We start from the raw sequence: 14,342 nt of genomic DNA, 5'->3' as shown, positions 1-14,342 counted from the left end.
AAGTGTGGCAGCGGTAGTGAGGTTGGCCCAGGATCGGACATTGTTTCGTTCTGCTGTGCATGGGGTCACTATGAGTTGGTTCTGACTCAATGGCACCTGACAACAACAACAACAACATGAATGAAACACTGCCTGGTCCTTCACCATCTTCACAACTGTTGTTAATACTTGAGCTCATCACTGGTGCCACTGTACCAATCCATCTCTTTTTCACAGACCCTCCACTTTACCAAGCATGATGTCCTACTCTATGGACCAGTCCCTCCTGATAACATTTCCAAGTATAAGAGATAAAATCTGGCCATTCTGGCTTCTAAGGAGCATCCTGGCTGTACTTTTTCCAACACAGATTTTTTGTTCTTCTAACAGTCCATGGTACTTTTAATATTCTTTGTCAATGCCATAACTCAAATTCATCAAGTCTTCTACAGTCTTCTTTACTCACTGTCCAACTTTCACATGCATATAAGGCTGTGGAAAATACCACGGATTGGGTCCGGCACACTTTAATCCTCAAACTGACATCTTTGCTCTTGAATATTTTAAAGATGTCTTGTGCAGCAGATTTGCCTCATGCAATACATCATTTGATTTCTCAACTGTTTCTTGAGTGTTGATAGTGGATCCAAGCAAAATGAAGTCTTTGACAACTTTAGTCTTTTTCCATTTATCATGATGTTATTTATGGTCCAGTGAAGAGGATTTTTGTTTTCTTTACATTGAGGTGCAACCCATACTAAAGGCTGTGGTCTTTGATCTTCATCAGTATTTTAGGACTTCTTCATTTTCAGCAAGCAAGGTTGGTGCTCCTTCATCTGCATATCGCAGGTTGTTAATGAATGTTCCTCCAATCCTGATGCCACGTTCTTCTTCACATAATCCAGCTTCTTGAATTATTTGCTCAGCGTACAGATTGAAGTATAGTGAATGAATACACCTGGGGCACACCTTTCCTGATTTTAAACCATTCAGTAACCCCTTGTTCTGTTCAGCTGTCTTGTCTATGTACAAATTCCTCATAAGCACAATTAAGTGTTCTGGAATACTTAGTCTCTGCAATGTTGTCCATAGCCCGTCATGATCCACACAGTCAAAAGTCTTTGCATAGTCAATAAAGCACAGGTAAACATCTTTCTGGCATTCTGTGCTTTCAGCCAAGATCCATCTTTCAAATTGGCTACACACACACAATCTTTGTCATATTACATGACTGGGATTTTAGTATAATGGGGACGTCATGGTGGTAAACATCTTGGGTTTTGTTCCTGGTCTCATAGGAAAAGCTTAAAAGCTTTCAACATTTCACCATTAAATCTAATCTTCCCTCTAGAGGTTTTGTTTTATGGTTGTTGTTTGTAAACTCTTTTCATCAAATTAGGAAATTTCTCTCCTATTTGGAGTTTTCCGGGAGTTTTTAATCCTCAGTAGATATCAAATTTTACTAAATAACTTTATGTATCTATGGAAATGACTGTGTGATTTTCTTCTTTATTCAGTTATAATAATGAATTATATTGATTTTTTCAAATGTGAAAGCAAGCTCATATTCCTGTAATAAACCTAATTCGACTGTGATATATTATCCTTTTTATATATGTATAGCTGAATTCTACTTGCTGATATTTTATTTAGACAGTCTCTGATCATAAATGAGACTAGCTTATTACTTTATTTCCTTGAAATCACCGTATCTTTGCAGTAAGATTATTTTTAGTTTCATAAAACAAGCTGAAAGAGTTTTCCCTTTTCTCTTCTCTCAAAACTCTGAATCACGTTGATTTTTCCTTAATGTGTCAAAATAGAATCCATTGGTGAAATCACATGAATCTGGAAATCTCTTTATGGGAATATTTTAAAGATTTTCTTTACTTAACACATAAGACTAGTCATATGCTCTGATTCTTCTTTTGTCAGTTTTGCTAAATTGTGTTTTTACAGAAAGGTGTCCATTACACTTAAGTTTTCCAATGTAATCTATTACCTTTTTACAGCCTATAGTCTCTATAGTAGTGTCCTCCACCTTTTTCCTAATTCTCATTATCTGTGCCTTCTCTCTTAATTTCTGGAACAGGCTTGGGTTGGGTCTGGGTTTCTTGAATGACCAGGAACTGTGCCTCCCTCCTTCTTTCTACACCCTCCTTCCCCAGGGATTTAACTGGACTGTCTTCATACAAACGGTGCTAGCCTCTGTCAGAATCAAGCTGCAGCCAAATGAGGAAGTGGTGGTCTATGGCATCCCCTACCTCAAGAGCCTTGAGGACATCATAGATGCCTATTCAGCCAGGTGAGACCTCGGGAAGGCTCCGGAAGGCCTCAGAATCCTTACTTCCTACTCTCAGGAAAGTGTTCCCTCAGGTATTTACCCTGAGGCATGAGGTTCACAAAGGGGTTAAAGTTTAATAGCCAAAGGAGCCACATCCCATGAGAGATGCAAGGCCATTCCTTGAGGCCCAAGGGCTGTTTGTAGGGGATTGTTTTAGACAGCATCTCCAGCTTCCTGAAATCCCTCCTTGGGGTGAATTTGTTAACCCAAAGCTCAGGAGCATATCCTTTGCCTAGGCAAAACGCCTGTCCTGTTCCCTGCCCTCTGTTTTCTGTCCCAGGACCATGCAGAATTATCTGATTTGGCGCCTGGTACTTGACCACATCAGCAATCTGAGCCAGCGATTCAAGGACACGCGAATGAATTATCGAAAGGTAAGCATGATTCACAGTGGTGGCATGCATCCCTGCCCAGAGTCTGGCCCATCATTCCTTCATCCATTCATTCAATTTGTGATCCTGAGCATCTGCTACAGGAAAGCATTGAGGCTGATAAAGGGGTCAGAGCCATGAACAAGACAGAGCCAAAGATTAGTTCTATCAAAGCCCAAAACTATAGTGTGAGAGGGGCGTGTGGGCAGAGAGAGTCTCTTTGCAAAAGGGACCCTGTAGACCTTGAAAGAAGGGATTCAGGCATGGGGCAGACTTCCAAGGACTGAAAACAGCTAGTGCAGGGTCCTGAGAAGGGAGGCTGGACCTAAAAGCCCATAAGAAGGTCAGGGTGAGGTTAGGGAAGGAGGCAAAGGATGGTGATGTGGGGCCAGGCCAAGAGGGAGTGTAGTTCACAGGCAGCTAGAGCCACTTGTAGGATGCAGAGCAGTTTCATTTCCTGCTTGTGTGGTCACTGTGATTGGCAATGGCCTAGGAGGGTCAGAGGGAAGGCTAATGTGATGAGGGCGTGGCCCAGAGTGTTCTCAGCAGGTGGATTTGGGAGAAGAGTTGAATATGGGAAGCCAATGGGCTGAGTTAGATGTGGCCCCGCTTACCTCTGTGCTTTGGGGGGATGGGGATGAGTCCACACCAGTCCCCCAGCCCACATTGGTACAGACAGGAGAAGAGGAGGAGTTCGGGGGCTGAGCTAGGACTCCAACAACTTCAGGGTAAAGGTCAACACCTGGCCTGGCTCTCCCACTCGGAACTGCCGCACACCCATCATTAGAAGTAGGCCTTTGAGTTCCTCTGTGTCCCCCGACCACAGGCCAGGTGTGTCTTCTCACCTCATAACTCCAAGGTCCCATCCAAGACCTGGGGAGATGTTAGAAGATTGGTAAATGTGGGGGAATGGGTGGTCAAGGGCAGGGATGGTGTTCACCCAGGCGCTGTATGGTACGACGGTGGAGGAGGCGCGCTGGCGGGAGTGCGTCAGTTACGTCAACAGCAACATGGAGAATGCCGTGGGTTCTCTCTACGTCAGGGAGGCCTTCCCCAGAAACAGCAAGAAGATGGTGGGTGGTCCTGCCTTCTGTGCTTAGACCCTCTGCCCACAGCCGGACCAAGACCTCTCATGCCAGTACAGCTCCCCGCAGGGACTCTTGTCCCAGCATTGCATGTCTCCCTGCTCCCAGTGAGGGTCACCCCCTGCTTGGCCTTGCAGGAGGGAAACTACAGACTTAGCACGACTGTTCTAAACCTGAGTACCTGGGCATTATGGCCCGAAATCCCATATGTTGCCCTCCACCCGCCCGCCACCCACCCACCCACACACCTCCTGCTGCCTCAAGTAACCAGTCTGAGGAAGGTTACAGTTTTGAGTCCAGAGACACTATGCAGGTGGGCCCACTTACAGTGAGAACCCATCCCAGTAAGCTCCATCACCACCATGGCCATACCCTTCCCCCACCTGGTGAGGCCCACAGCAGGATAGACCAGGCTGTCCAGTCAGGTGGGGGCTGAACCAGACCCCTATAGAGAGTCCCAAGCACTAGTCACTGCTCCCCTATGTGTCTCCAGCCTGAAGGCTGTTTGTGACCCCAGGTGAGAAAGCTCATTGACAAGGTGCGGGCAGTATTTGTGGAGACTCTGGACGAGCTGGGCTGGATGGACGAGGAGTCCAAGCACAAAGCCCAGGAGAAGGTAAGAGTAGACAGAGCTGGGGGCCCACTGGAGACCCAGCATCCCTCCACCTGAGGTCTTTCCCAGCAGTGCTACAACCCCAGGTTGAGAGCATGGGGCAAACATCCTCACACCCACTTTCAAGATGTGGAAACTGAGGCTTGGGGGAGGGGCTGGCCATGAGCAGAGGCAGGACATTAGTCAAGCCTTGGTAAGAAATGGATGGTGTCACCATGGCCTCAGGTGAGGGGTGGACGTGGGTCTTAACGTCAGTTAAGAGGGCCAGGACAATTGACAGCGTAACATCCTTCCAGCCCCTCACCACCTCCCTAGTCCCTAGGCTGGTGGACGAATCCTAAGGGTCACACCTGGGCCAGGCCTGTCTACACTTCATCTAGCTCAACTTCTCTATGCCCTTCTAGGAGGGCCCAGGCTCTGAGGGGTGCCTTCCCCAAAGCAGCATGATAAGGGGGCTGAGCTGGGATACATGATTCGGAGGACCCCATGCTTCTGTGCCGAGTGGGCATGGACAGCCCCTCTCTTCCCCAGGCCATGAATATCCGGGAGCAGATTGGTTATCCTGAGTACATCCTGGACGAAAGGAACCAGCAACTAGACGAGGAGTATTCCAACGTGCGCCCCAGGCCATCTCCATGTGGCGGGGAGGGAGTACCAGGAACCTACCATGCCTCCCACCAGAGCTAGGGAGCTCGTACAGTCACCTAAAGTCACACAGAGCTGAGAGCTGGTGGTCCCAGAGCCCACAGGCCACTCTGCCTGCTGCCCAGAGATCCTGGAGCCCCTCCCTCAGACCCCACAAATATACGCACACCACTCTGTGCTCCGGTCCAGGACTGACAGCTCCTTTCTCACAGCTGAACTTCTCCGAGGACCTATACTTTGAGAACAGCCTGCAGAACCTCAAGGCTGGCGCCCAGAGGAGCCTTAAAAAGTTGCGGGAGAAGGTGGACCCGAACCTGTGAGCAGGGGTGTGCTGGGACCATGATGGGCAGAAGCTTGCACAAGCTGGGGATGGGGGTGGAAGATGGAGGGGCAGCACCAAGGTCACATCAGACGAGAGCTGAGTCCGTTTGGTGGCAGCTGAGCTCTCAGCTGGTCAGCCCTGTTGTAGCTGTCCCATGGCACAGCAGCTGGGACATGGGCCTCACAGGTGGGCTCTGATCAGGCAGAGAAAGTAGAGACCTGAAGGAGGGTCTCAGGAGGTCTGATTTGATAGACTGACTTATTCATCGCAGCTGGATCATAGGAGCAGCGGTGGTCAACGCATTCTACTCCCCAAACCGAAACCAGATTGGTATGTCCCCATACCTACACCTCCCATGCCGCTGCAGCCCTGCCTCCTTCCTCCTGGGCTCTTCTCAGCCTATGATGGAAAGTGGCTACCTGTCACTTCCACCCTGCCACAGGCTGGCTCCCTCATCCTCAGGGAGCAGAGGGGGGACCAGCAGAGCCCCTTTCCCTGAGGACAGCACAAAGTGGTGAGAAGAATGAACCTGAGGCCTGGACCCACCACCATGGTCTCTGAGCCTCAGTTGTCCCAATTGTAAAAGGGGGAGGAGGTCATTGTCTTTATTTATCAGCATTGCCAAATTAAAAGGACTCCCAGAAGTGCCCACCCCCAAGCCTGGCACATGAGGTACCTGCTCAAAGCTGATTCTTTGCCTCCCCCCCATCCCCTGCCCCGGGGGCAGTATTCCCCGCTGGGATTCTCCAGCCCCCATTCTTTAGCAAGGAGCAGCCGCAAGCCTTGAACTTTGGGGGTATCGGCATGGTGATCGGGCATGAAATCACCCACGGCTTTGACGACAATGGTAAGAGGAGCTGCAGGGGGACCATACTCCCGGGTCTCACACATACCACCAGGAAGGACCTTGAGAACTGTCTGTTCAACCCTTGGTGGCCTAGATAGAGGCACTGAGGCCAGGGGCATGAAAGGGAATTGCCAAGTACTGCAGCTCAGATTCCAGGTCCAGCATTGCCCCAGCAGTGGGAAAGAGACGCAGACATAAGGGCTGGCCACCCCAAATAGGCAGAGAGTGTGTGGCAGCTGCCTTCTCCCCTCCCCACCACAGGCCGGAATTTTGACAAAGACGGCAACATGCTGGATTGGTGGAGCAACTTTTCTGCTCAGCACTTCCGAGACCAGTCCGAGTGCATGGTCTACCAGTATGGAAACTACAGCTGGGACCTGGCCGACGAGCTCAACGTGAGTGCCCTGCCACCGGCACCTGCTGGGGTCCACCCCAGGGATTGCACCCCTGCCTTGGTGTCTCTGTGGGGGCCTGGCTGCATGAGAGAAGGGGCACAGGACCCCCGATGCCCCTTCACCTCCCTCCTGTGCATAGGTGAATGGGTTCAGCACACTTGGGGAGAACATTGCAGACAACGGAGGGGTGCGGCAGGCATATAAGGTGGGTTGAAGTGGATGTTCCCTTGCGGGGAGGGGAGAGGGGAGCAGTCAGGTTCAGCCAGGGCAGGAGGCTCTTAGTTTGATAGGAACTGCCCACTATTCTTGTTTTGGAAGAAGTGCAGCCAGAGTGCTCCTTGGAGGCCAGGATGGCTAAGCTTCGTCTCTCCTACTTTGGACATATTGTCCGGAGGAAACAATCATTGGAGAAGGATGTCATGCTAGGTAGGGTGGAAGGTCAGAGAAAAAGAGGAAAGACCCCCAACGAGATGGATCAGCCAGGTGGCATCATTGATGGACTCAAGTGTGGCAGCGGTAGTGAGGTTGGCCCAGGATCGGACATTGTTTCGTTCCGCTGTGCATGGGGTCGCTATGAGTCAGTTCCGACTCGATGGCACCTGACAACAACAACAATAGCCCACTATTCTGGGAGCTTCCTCTATTTAAGCCCTGGAGAAGTACAACATGCTAGTGGACAGGCAGGATAAGGACATCTCTGCCTGAAGCTTACCACCCCTCAGTGAGGCCTCAATAAGATACTCTATGGCAGTCCTCTTGGCAACACCCTTGACCCACACCTCAGTGACAGTCCAGCCCCTGGAGCCCAGAAGCTCAGCCAAGTACTTTAAGGTGATGAACACCTGTCCCCAGGATCCCAGACAGGCATTAAGCGGCAGAGACGGGACCCACCTGGGAGGGCAGTGTAGGGAACACTGGTTCTGTCTGGGAAGCAGGGTAGGCCCTGCCCTCTGAGAGCCATGCCCGGTTCTCACCTGATGCCTGTAGGCTTACCTGAAGTGGCTGATGGAAGGCGGTCAGGACTTCCAGCTGCCAGGCCTGGAAATGACCCATAACCAGCTTTTCTTCATCAACTACGCCCAGGTAGACACCCCACCTGTCCTCCTATCCTGGAGGTGCTCGATTCCAACAGCAGCCCCACACTGCCTCGCAACTGTTCCCACTCCCACCGCTTTCAGGACACCCCTTAGGAGATGCCACTGGATACTGCAGACTGGCAGGCAGACCAGTGGACCAACTTGGAATGTCTCCTAGGGATGGGGCAGGGTGGGGGCAGGAAGGTCTGGAGCTGGGGTGGAATCAGATGTTAGGGGTTAGAAGGAACATGCTGATTCGCTGTCCCCTGCAGGGACCTAGAGAACAAAATCAGGGACTGACCTGCCCATCTCCCTGTACCTTCCAAGGCTCACCCCCACTTCTCTGGGCCACGCCTTTTGCCCCACCTCACCCCATCCATGCCTCTGCACATCCATGCCCCTCGTGTACCCACAGGTGTGGTGCGGCTCTTACCGGCCCGAGTTCGCCATCCAGTCCATTAAGACGGATGTCCACAGTCCCCTAAAGTACAGGCAAGTATCCCCGCCCCGGCCCACACCCGCCCTGCACCCCCGGCCCCCAAGCCCGGTGGTCCTCTCAGGTCATGCCTCTGCCTGCAGAGTGTTGGGCTCACTGCAGAACCTGGCTGCCTTTGCGGACGCGTTCCACTGCGCACGGGGCACCCCGATGCACCCGAAGGAGCGATGCCGCATCTGGTAGCCAAGGCCGAGCCGCCGTGCGCGACCCACGCCCACCTGCCCCCGAGAGGTCCGCGGAGGAGCCGGGAATCGGCAAGGACCCTGTGGGGCCCTGAGCGCCGCATCAGTCAGCCCGGCCCTCTGTGCATGACCTGCCCAAGGCCCTAGTGCAGCGCCGCCTCAACACGGGTCCAGCTGGCGCTTCTGCACCGCGCCCACCACGGGTCACGCCGCTCAGCGCAGATTGTGACTCTCCTTGCCTACTGGCCACAGCTTGCGGTTTCCAGAGCTTCAGACGTGAGCTGAGTAAATGTTTCAAAGAAGCTGGCCGGGCCATTTGTTCTAGGAGGTGCTGGGATAGCACTGCTCACACAGGGAAGCTGGACAGACGCTCAAGGTGGTAGTGCCCACTGGGGTCAATTCTCCTGGTCTGCCACTGACCACTTCTGATGTGGAGGGAAATTAAGCAAAGCAACAGGAAGTCCACTGCTAGCCAGGGCTGAAAAAGTATCCCAAGTGCAGCTATCCTAAGGACAGTTCAATGAGCAGGGTCCCCCCAGAAGATTAGGGCAAGAGGGGCTGACCCAGGAAGGAGCTCAGACTGCGAGGGGGCAGGGGGTTCTCAGGTTCCTGGGCCACAGTCAAGAGTCCAGGTTTCTGTTTTGTGTAATTGGGCGTCAATGGAGGCTTGAACTGTAGGACAGGGTCCCCTGATGGTTTGCAAATAACCACAGAGGAGGTTAGGGCCAGAGTCAGTGGGGGTGGATGTAGGCAGCTGCAGTCATCCCACTGGGACAAGTGTGAGGGCAGGCTGGCGGCAGCAGAATTCCTCCACAGAAAGCTGATGAGGGGCCAGGCTGGAGGGGAGACTTTCTGCTGGGGACTGGTAGGTCTCGGGAAGGCTGCGCACACCCAGTGGGACCAGGCCCTCTTCCCAGCTTGCCCCCAGCCTCGCACCCCCCTGAAAGTGCTTCCATGATTCAGCAAAGAGCCTTCCAGCTGACCAGCCCTTTCCCCAAAGTCTCTGTCCACAGAGTCCAAGAGGTAGAGTCAAAACATTTCCTCACTGAAAACCAGGAGCCTTGGTCCCCACTGGGCTCCCAGCGGACAGGAGGAACGCTGATCCTCTGACCCCTAACGCTTCAGCTAACTCCTGACTCCAGCAGATGGACCCCACCCTCCTCTCCCCAATCTAAGCCCCAGACCTATCCCAGCATTCTGAAGTTAGAAATTGAATCTGGGGCATGCAGCTGGGGAGGAAATGGTAGGGCAGTGAGGTCACGGACCCCATGGGTCCCATGGGTCCCATGTGCCCAGTGATCTAGATCCCCTGAAAGAGTGCAGGGGCACATCCCTCCAAGGAACAGAACTGTCCATGGCAGGAGGGGGACCCACCTCAGGACCCATGATGCAAACCACCCAACAGAACAGTGGGAGGTGCAAGAACGGAGGGACACGGGGACACGAGGCTTGGAACCAGTAAAGCAGCACTGTGCCCAGTGACTGTAGCTTTAATCACCCTTGTTACCCATGTAGCCACATCCAGCATTACAGCTCAGTGATTCCAGAATGATCCTTCACATTCAACTCCCGGGACTTCACCTTCCACATACCTCCTCGTCACACTGTGGGAACAGCATGGACCGTCAAACAAACCACATTCCAGGGGCCAAGAGCAGCTGCCCCCCACCTCCTAGGTGATCTGGGGCCATATGAAGGAGAGAGCCTGCTGGAGGCAGGGGTCACTGTCCCCAACACAAGCTACTAGAACACACAAATGCTCACTGGGGCCACCTCAGACACACCTCAGCACTCCCATTTGAAGAGAACAGGCCTATTTCTGTGACCCACTGCCATCTGGGGAGGGGCCTTCCCTCCCTATCCAACCCCACCCCACTCCTCATCCCCTTACACCTCTCACCTGCTCCCCTTCTGTGGGGGGCAGACAGGGAGTAGGGTAACAGAGATACCAGCGCTGCTGGGAGTCCCAGGATGAGAGAAAGCACCTGGAGGTCCCTGTCCAGTGCCGGGTCCCCTGGTTCCACCCCATGAGGACAGGGCTAGGAGATGGTTACCAACCAGTACCACTTCCAAGACCCAGCTCACCTGGGGCGGCTCGCTGGCATGGCCCTCTGCAGAGATGCCCAGGATCTGAAGGAGTCTCTCATTGGTAACATAGTCCCCTGGGGACTTCTGGACAAAGTGCAGTAGTACCTTCTCACCACCTGGGGGCAGCAGGAAGGCAGGATGTCTGCAGGGCCTCAACTAGCCAGATGTACCAGGAGGGAAATGAAGGATGGTAGGCCAGCCTGCATGGGGATGGGTCCTGGGGCACCAATCTCAGCTGTGGGTACAACTTCCTGCCCCAGCTTGCAGCCCCACAGCACCTCCACCAATGACTGTGATCCCTGAATTATTCTAGCCACAGCCCTCACCAATCTAAGCCTACCACACCAAGGAGCAAGGGCCACACCAAGAACAGACGTAAGGACGAGACCAAGAAACCAGTGGAGGGAGGGTCAGGGTCCAGTCTCCAAGTTCAGCAAGAGTGTCCCAGCTGAGCAGGCAGCTCTGCACATCCAGGGTCCAGGGCCCTGTCCCCTCCCCTTCTCCTCCTTACCTCTGCTGACCACCAGCAGCCCTCCACTCTGCAATAGGTCCCCAGACAGGTTTCCCTGGATGTTGGCAGCCTTGGCCTGAGGGGAAGGAAGCCAGGCTCATGTCAGCCTTTGAAGAACAGGGGCATCCATGTTCCACCACTCCAAGTTCCTCACAACCTTGCCTGTCACCAACCTTGGCGGCCACATCCCTCACTGGCTTCCCTAGGGCAGCGGACAGGATACTCAGGCTGTTGTACCTGTAAAGACAACAGCTTGCTCATCCTAACTCTTCCGTGAAGATTAAGCCCCAAAGCTGATGTCACCACACAGACTCAACATAGGTCCCACCATCAGATCCAGTCCTCCCATCATCTTGCCCAGGGCCTCAGAGGCACTCGGGCCCCAGGGCGGCAACCAAACCAGCCCTCAGAAGGTCCTGGTGCCTGGCTCAGAGTAGCTGCCCAAGCCCTGGGCCAGCCTGCAGCAGGTGAAGGAGTGGGGCTTGGGTCCCAGGCCCGGTAAACTGGGCTCTGGCTCGGCTGCTATTCCCAATCATGGGAGGCAGCCTGGATCAGGGACGGTCACCATTCCCACAGGCAAAAAGGTATCATGGCCCAAGCCTAGGCACACAGATTCCATAACCCCTAAATACCACAGTCTGGAGACTGTAAGTTGTTGATTGTGGGATGGTCACAGCACAGTCATTACAAAAACTGACACCTCATCCCCAACCTGGCTTCTAGAAGGGCTAGCCAAAACAGACAGTGCCATCGGTCTCGGCTTGTCCAGGAAGGCCTGAGTGGACAGCCAAGCAGCAGGGGGACAGGATGATGAGAAATGAAGCTCCTCCACCAGCCCAGGGAGTACTCTGTCGCCCAGCCACATGCCACCCCAAGGGCACACACACACCGCTTGAAGCCCAGCTCCTTGTAGAACTGCTTGGTCTCATCCAGATAGAGCTCTGCAAAGTAAAGGCACAGGTGTGGGCCCTGCCCTGCCACATCCCACCACCCAGCACTCCTTTCTCCACTGCCCTCTGTCCACCCTTGGTGCCTACCTAGCCCACCATTCAGGGCCAGGAGGGCAGAACAGGGATAAGAGTTCCGTTGTTCAGAGGTGACAGGTGGAAAGGAAGAACTCAACCCGTTTCTGCCATGGACAGATGGATCTTTAAGGAGGACAGGACTGGGGTAGACAAGGACAGCCATGCTGACCACACAGGTCTGCTATTCCTAGTCAGGATAGGGGGCATCTGAGAGTGTTCAGGACCTGGGACCTCATTTGGAAGATGGTTCTGGCTTCAAATCTGTTCTGGGAGAAGGGATCAAGTGTTCTCTAACCGTCTTTCAAATGATCCAGTTATAACGATTAGGGTCCTGAGCCAAAGTCACGTCACTATGGACCCAACACTTCAGTGGCAAAGACTTCCACAATGAGGTTTGGGAGAAGTGGGGTTTGGTGGGGGGGCAGAGATGGGGGCAACTCCAGTATGAGCAGACAAGGTGCTGAGAATGAGAAGGGGCAGAACTGAGCAGAGGGATAGGGAACGCCCTGAATTTGAGATAGCTCTCAGAACCACATTCCATCCACCCCTACCCCACCAGGGACAGTGCTGCAGAGCCCTGGGGGCTGTTACAGACGGAGAGATCAGGGCCCAGGCGCTGCCTCCCGTGTCCAGGACCCTCTCTCTCCCTAGAGGATCTCTGGGCAGCTGAGAACCAGCTGCTGATGTAGAATGGGGAAGGGGTGCCCACCTCCCGCGAAGTAGCCGCCATCCAAGAATTCCTGCAGACCCACGGTCTCGGGCCCCACGCCCACCAGGCGCACGTTGTGCTGGTCCAGGAGCCCCTTGAGGCTGCTGAGGTCCCGGGAGATCCAGCGGCACACCATGCAGCCAAAACGCCGCAGTCCGGACACCACGCACGTCTGCTCCTGCCACAGGCTCCGTAGCTCCACGGCCTGCAGCGGCGGTCAGTGAGACCGGGACTCCAAAACGACCACCGCCCTCCAGGTCTGCACAGTCCGTGCTCCGCGCGCCTGGGCCCTCGGCAGCGAGCATCGCCCCCCACGGCCTCCGGCACCACCAATGCCCCTTCCGACGCCCAACCCTATCGGCCCACAGTCCGAGCCAGCCTCCTAGTCCTCCTCACCTCTCCGGTCACCGCGTTCTTCAGCACGCACGCGCCCACCCGGGCCAGGTCCAGCGCGCTCATGGCTGCCGCCTCCTGTCCCTGCGACCAGCTGCCTAACTGCTTCAGCAGGCTCGCGTCTCAGTGCTCCACGTCCCGCTCGGGAACCGCCCCTGATCCCGCGCGTTCCCCCATGGGAGGTCCCATTTGTCTCCCAGCTCCGCCTCCAGCTCGGGTTCCCCTCCATGGCCCCGCCACTGCTCGGTCTCTTTTCCAGGACCTGCCTCCCCACCACGACTCCGCCCACGGCCTCTGACTCCACGCCCCAGTCCCCGTCCCAGGATTCGCCACCTTGAGAGAAGCAATCTTGCCCTCGGCTCCTCCCTGGTTCTGTTCTCCGACCCGGGTTCCCCTCCCCGGCTCGCTCCTGGTTTCGCTCCCTCCTTTCTTCTCTTGGTCCCTGCCCTGTCCCCATCTACGTCCCTTTAGTCTTCGGCCCGCCTCCGGCTCGCATCTGGCCAAGCCCCATGGCCCCGCTCCTCCCACTCACTACTCAGCATCCGCTTCTCCTCGTGAAGGCCCCGCCTCCTGACATATCCTGAAGAAGGGTCTCGTTTGCATATCATGAGTCTGCAGCCAATGAGTTCGCCGCTTTGGCGGCTGGCGGGGCTCGGCATGACCAAACAAGTTAAGAAGGGTCAGACAGCGGGAAAATTCAGACTAGGGCTCCGTGGTCTACATCTGGTTTTCAGCATGGCACTGAGAGTGCTAAGCAGCCCGAAAGTGGGAGGGGGAGCCCGACCTGGAAGACGGACCAACAGCGGTGGTTTGGGGGGTAAGGTCAAGGGGGCATTGAGGGTGAGAGCTAGTGTGCGGATCCCAGCTGTCCAGAAAAATCTTATTCCTAGATGTCTTCTGGCTGCATGAAAGTTTGCGTGTACCATATGGATAGACAGATGTATGCACCACCTACCTCTGCTTGCTCCTGTTTCAGCAGCCCTGGGGTACAGCCTGGAAGAAACTTGACTTCTTCTGGTGGCCACACCTTGTTATATGTCTGACCTTCCTTTCTGTTTCAGCCCATTAATATCACGTGCAAGTAAAATTTTGCTAAAGATAAGTCAAAATAGGTTGCAACGGTACATTGACAGGAAACTGCCAGCGGTTCAAACTGGATTCAGACGAGGACGCAGAGAATACCAGACCTACTTGCAAATTATGGACAACATTGTGGTGAATGAGTATTCCTGAACACTTAATTGTGCTCATGAGGAATTTG

General features: G+C 54.1%; 2 protein-coding genes across 2 annotated transcripts in view; one reads left to right on the top strand and one right to left on the bottom strand.

The window, feature by feature from the left end:
• The window catches only part of MMEL1 (membrane metallo-endopeptidase-like 1), a 34,408-nt gene extending 26,052 nt beyond the window's left edge, over positions 1 to 8,356 (top strand). Inside the window, exons 12-24 of the mRNA XM_006871734.1 lie at positions 2,148 to 2,284; positions 2,604 to 2,697; positions 3,639 to 3,767; positions 4,297 to 4,395; positions 4,924 to 5,007; positions 5,250 to 5,353; positions 5,631 to 5,689; positions 6,087 to 6,206; positions 6,468 to 6,601; positions 6,741 to 6,806; positions 7,589 to 7,684; positions 8,093 to 8,169; positions 8,257 to 8,356. Coding sequence (XP_006871796.1) covers positions 2,148 to 2,284; positions 2,604 to 2,697; positions 3,639 to 3,767; positions 4,297 to 4,395; positions 4,924 to 5,007; positions 5,250 to 5,353; positions 5,631 to 5,689; positions 6,087 to 6,206; positions 6,468 to 6,601; positions 6,741 to 6,806; positions 7,589 to 7,684; positions 8,093 to 8,169; positions 8,257 to 8,356 — 1,299 coding nt within the window. The remainder of the gene's footprint in view (positions 1 to 2,147; positions 2,285 to 2,603; positions 2,698 to 3,638; positions 3,768 to 4,296; positions 4,396 to 4,923; positions 5,008 to 5,249; positions 5,354 to 5,630; positions 5,690 to 6,086; positions 6,207 to 6,467; positions 6,602 to 6,740; positions 6,807 to 7,588; positions 7,685 to 8,092; positions 8,170 to 8,256) is intronic.
• Positions 8,357 to 9,932: 1,576 nt separating this feature from the next.
• Positions 9,933 to 13,150, bottom strand: FAM213B (family with sequence similarity 213, member B). The gene is made up of 7 exons (XM_006871733.1): positions 13,085 to 13,150; positions 12,689 to 12,893; positions 11,844 to 11,895; positions 11,128 to 11,191; positions 10,955 to 11,030; positions 10,441 to 10,559; positions 9,933 to 9,959 (listed from the first exon to the last, which is right to left on the bottom strand). Exons 1-7 carry the CDS (start codon positions 13,145 to 13,147, stop codon positions 9,933 to 9,935), a joined length of 606 nt encoding a protein of 201 aa, XP_006871795.1. The 5' UTR covers positions 13,148 to 13,150.
• Between the last annotated feature and the right edge of the window lie 1,192 nt (positions 13,151 to 14,342).

The sequence above is a fragment of the Chrysochloris asiatica genome, unplaced genomic scaffold (genome assembly GCF_000296735.1).
Source record: "Chrysochloris asiatica unplaced genomic scaffold, ChrAsi1.0 scaffold00173, whole genome shotgun sequence".
In the NCBI taxonomy this organism is placed as follows: Eukaryota; Metazoa; Chordata; class Mammalia; order Afrosoricida; family Chrysochloridae; genus Chrysochloris; species Chrysochloris asiatica.
The sequence above is the reverse complement of the archived record's forward strand: the minus strand, read 5'-3'. Positions and strand labels throughout refer to the sequence as shown.

Coding starts and splice junctions, on each gene's coding strand:
- FAM213B (XM_006871733.1), bottom strand. CDS start 13,147: ATGAGCGCGCTGGACCTGGCCCGGGTGGGCGCGTGCGTGCTGAAGAAC. Junction 11,896..12,688: donor TGGCGGCTACTTCGCGGGAG/GTGGGCACCCCT, acceptor TTTACTTTGCAG/AGCTCTATCTGGATGAGACC. Junction 11,031..11,127: donor TGAGGGATGTGGCCGCCAAG/GTTGGTGACAGG, acceptor CCTTCCCCTCAG/GCCAAGGCTGCCAACATCCA.